We start from the raw sequence: 4,551 nt of genomic DNA on the forward strand, positions 1-4,551 counted from the left end.
AGCAGCTCATCAATTGACCAAGCTAAAGACATAGGCAGAAGCAGCTTAAGAATATTCATTTGCAATATCAGTTAAATGATATTTTATTAAGCTATTTTTAATGAAATCCGACAATATTTATCATTTTCTCTGAAACTTTGCTAAATATTATGTGTGGGAATAAAAGCCTTGTTGGATTTCTAACTGTGAGTTGAGAGTATTTTCATCTCTTATTCTTGACTGAAAGTTTCAACTTTCTGATAGGAAAGAGATAAATGCAAAGAAAAGATTAGTGTATTTATCAGTTACTTCCTTCAGATGTATCCCTAAAATTTTCAATAGCATCACACTTCTTAATGATTTCACGAGTCTATATGATCCAGTCTGATAGTTCTTTCATGCGTTTGGAACCTATTTAATACACATACAAATGGCAGCATACATAATATAGCATAGTAAAACGGTAAAACTTGTTCGATAAACCCTACCAAATTCTGATACCAATGCAGTAGCAGGAGGAGGGGTCTGATAAAATATAGCCACTGAAAAATCCACGTCAGCAGTCTTATATTGTGTTATAGAATAATAGTAATAAGATGGAATTTTACGTTCTCTCCAAGATATCAAAATCCCTGTTGAAAAAAACGAAGAATGGTGGTTAGTGATGTGCATATATATCGATTGACAGACGAAGTGCAATATCACTGTTGATAATTTTGACGTGGTTTTAAGGAGGAGCTGCAAGCAGCTAATACCCTTTTGATTTTGATTTTTATTTTATAATTTTGCTAAAACGCTCTCCAACTCCAACCCAGTTATCCAACATCACCAAGCTGGCTTACACCCTAATCCTTCACACACCGTAGTTCATCGACAACTGGTTTGCACTTCCATCTCAGAACTCCTTCTCCAGCCATAGCAATTCTAACCACAATAAATGGCTCCCCTCAACTGTCAACTGCCATCATCCAACTTCTTCCACCTTCACCTCAGATATCCCTTACAACATCACCACCATGCGTTCCACCAACAGTACCACATGTGCTGCATCAAGCACCGGAGCCTCTAACGGTAACACAGGGCGCCACCCTGTGTACCGCGGAGTGAGGCGTAGGAGCAGTGGAAAATGGGTTTCTGAAATCCGTGAGCCCAGAAAACCTAACAGGATTTGGTTAGGGACATTTGCCACCCCTGAAATGGCGGCTATTGCCTATGACGTGGCAGCGCTTGCTCTTAAGGGGAAGGATGCCGAACTCAACTTCCCTGACTCCGCCTCTTCTCTTCCCGTTCCTGCTTCATCCGCTGCTCGTGACATTCAGATGGCTGCGGCCAGTGCTGCAGCCGCCGTCGGAGCAGCTAATGATGCACTGAGTGAAGGAAGCCGAGGAGGGAATGTTTCGGTTTCAATGGCACAAGAAGAGTTTTCAGGGGGAAGCTTAAACCACTTTGTCGATGAGGACTTGATCTTTGACATGCCGAATATTCTGGTCAACATGGCTGAAGGAATGCTACTCAGCCCTCCTCGTTTTGACAATTTTTCTGCTACAGATTATGACTACATGGATGAAAATCCTAATCTCTGGGGCTTCCCTTACTAGTTAGCTACTATCCATCAATAATGCAAAAATCATAATAAGGAAAGTTAAGTAAGATCTAATAATCAATTATGGGAGAAGCCTTATATCCAGTCTTTGCTTAGACACCAGGAAAGTTAGTGTGTGGAAAGTGTATCTTTCTTAGTCTCTTTCCATTTCGTTTTTCTTTTTTTTTTCCTTGTGTACAGTACTGAGGTTTGCTGCTGTTTCACCTCGAATCTATTTATATGTAATGTTTATGTAACATGTTAATTAAATAATCTATTTTTTCTCTTTCTGCTATTGATATGTTATATATCTTAATTCTCAGTTGGTGTATTTGCAGGTGCTCTTTCTCGTAGATTTAAGGAATTTGCTTAACTTAGGTTTCTTGCAAACCATAATTAAATGTCTATCCCTCACTTCAAATAGAACTAATTCTAATCAATTTCTTAAAACCTAGTCGTAGGTTGCTACTAGTAAGAAACTTCGTTTGAAAGAGAAGAAATTCGAAAATTAATGCATTGTAAGGTTTTGGTGTTTCCCTATACTTACTTCATTCTCTTTGGGAATTTGATCAAAATAGGAATGAACAGGAAAAATGAGAAACCAGATATCGTAGCTAGTTTGGTAAAGAAAAGGAGGCAAGTGGTAGGAAGGCTTAATCATTCAGAATTGATTATTACTTGAGGGAATTAATGAGTGCTGGTATCATAATCATGTTTCAGCCTACTATTTTATTGAGGTTACAAGAATAATGTAGGCAAAATTTAGCTTCTTGGAGGCTGTTTCAAACTCAAGCATCTAATTGTGGCCCACCTTAATGTCCCTTTTGTTGACGTTTCATTCTCAAGAAATTGGTGTTTTTAAAGGAGAAAGACAAGTTTTTATGCAGATACGAAATTGCAATAAAGGCACCAAAAGGAGACAAAGACATGTGTCAAATAAAATGAATGGTATAAAAAGGTATAGATTAAAATTATATATGTAAAAGAATAATATATAATTCTATTCCATATAGTTTTATTGAACGTACAAAACACATAGTATTGAGCATATTTTTGTGACATTAATGACATCTCACCTTCCCTTGATAGGTATTGGTTCTTAAGTCATGCATGCGTGTAATTCCATACGTGTATATATTAAAATGTTTGACTATATGTTTGTGCATGTCTTTGAAGCGCACCAAATTCAAGTAGTATCAAAAGAAACACGCTGCAGTTCTTGCAAAAGAGTGATGATAAAGATACCATGTGAGAAATGAGAGGAAATAAAAACAGATAGAAAAAAAGTACAAAAAGAGTGTATATTAAATATTTCTTAAGGAGGCATGACTAATATATTTGTAACTGTTGATTTTCATTTTAATTTTGACAGATTCACAGAGACTGAAAACCATCATTTAATATGCATAAAGAAAAACATAATGGAAAGTTTATTGAAGAACAAACTTGACTAGAGAGAATAAAAAAGTAAGTGTATACGGTGGTTAACACTCTACATTGGCATATTAGTACAAAATTCAATTTTGAAATCACCTAATAGGTTTCAGTTTAAAAAAACAAAGTATTTTAAAACATAATAATATTTTTAATTTTTTTTTTATAAAATATAGTTTTCTGTACTAAAATAATCGAAGTTTTAAGTTATTCAAAAATTTTAAAAAATATTATTATTATTCTATAATTTTATCTTTGTTCGAAAATAGGTTTCAATTTTATAAAAAACTAAAACATCTTCCTTTGTTATTGTTAATTTTATAAAAAAACTAAAATAATTGGTGTCAAATCATTTGTCTGAACCAGTGACAAAATCTTCTAAAAGGCTTAAGATTATTATTTACAGAGAGGTAAAATTCAAACTATTTATCTTTCATTATATACCAAAAAGTTATCTAGTGAGACAAAGGATTATATTTATAATGTAATTTATGTTCTCTATCTTATGTATTTTTTCAGTCTTCTTTCATTTATCTTATTATTTGTGTGATTATCTCTTTCTTTTTAATTCTCTCTAATTTCATGTTAATAAATCTAGTTTCTATCCTCAGAATAAAAATGAAAAAAAAAATTGTGTAAAGAAAATAATTTAATAATATTGTATTGAATATAGTTAATATATGTTTAATTGAAAATTTATTTTGGGTAATTAATGTGAAATTAGTCATTATTTGTATAAACTCAAATTTATACGCTAATTTAACAGTTGTGTTTTTATAAATTTTAACTTAATTGAAAAGTTGAAAATTGTATATTTTAGCTATATTCTTTTTTAAAAAATAATTTTATTTAAAATTAATTGTGTTACCACAACAAAAAAGTTATTAAAAAAAATCAATTTTAAACACAAATATAATTAGTCATGACTGATTTAAATTTCATTTTATAAACAAAAAATCATTAATACGTAAAATAGTCTTTATCATGAATATAAAATTATAACTAATATGTGATTTTAGGTTTACACTATCTTTAACACTAGTCATCAAAATTTTGACTACAAGAAAATTGGTGTCTGTCTTTAATCAAAATTATAATTAAAGACTAATTTAGAATCCTAAGTAGTTGATATTGGAGACTGTTTTAAACTTTAAATTATAAAACAATTATAACTTTTTCTTTATAAAACAAATTATTTTAAAGAATAATAAATTTTAATTTATGAAATAATATCTAATTTATTTAACATAGATAATAATTTTTAACATTTAAAATTGATTGTTATTTAATATATTTTTCACAGTGTAATTTTAAGTAAAAAAAGTTATGCGTATGAAATAATTCTTTTTAAAATTAATGCTATCATGTATTTGGATGATTATTATGTAAAAATAAAAGATAATATAGCAAAATAAACTCAATTTCTCTCATTTCTTAACGCAATTCTTTTAATGATAACATTAATAAAAGTTATTAAAATAATTAAACTAGTAAAGTAAGAACATTTTATATAAAGAAAACTGATTTCCTACTGTTGGCATGAAACAAAAAATTAT

At 30.5% G+C, this 4,551-nt stretch overlaps 1 protein-coding gene across 1 annotated transcript; it reads left to right on the top strand.

The window, feature by feature from the left end:
* The first annotated feature begins 671 nt into the window (after positions 1-671).
* LOC106757499 (ethylene-responsive transcription factor ERF024) lies at positions 672-1,786 on the top strand. The gene has a single exon (XM_014640171.2). The coding sequence runs from the start codon at positions 996-998 to the stop codon at positions 1,575-1,577; it is 582 nt and encodes a 193-aa protein (XP_014495657.1). The 5' UTR covers positions 672-995; the 3' UTR covers positions 1,578-1,786.
* Positions 1,787-4,551: the final 2,765 nt, after the last annotated feature.

Source organism: Vigna radiata, chromosome 3 (assembly GCF_000741045.1).
Source record: "Vigna radiata var. radiata cultivar VC1973A chromosome 3, Vradiata_ver6, whole genome shotgun sequence".
Taxonomy (NCBI): Eukaryota; Viridiplantae; Streptophyta; class Magnoliopsida; order Fabales; family Fabaceae; genus Vigna; species Vigna radiata.

Bases quoted from the DNA above. Each gene is read 5' to 3' on its own strand.
- LOC106757499 (XM_014640171.2), top strand. From the start codon at position 996: ATGCGTTCCACCAACAGTACCACATGTGCTGCATCAAGCACCGGAGCC.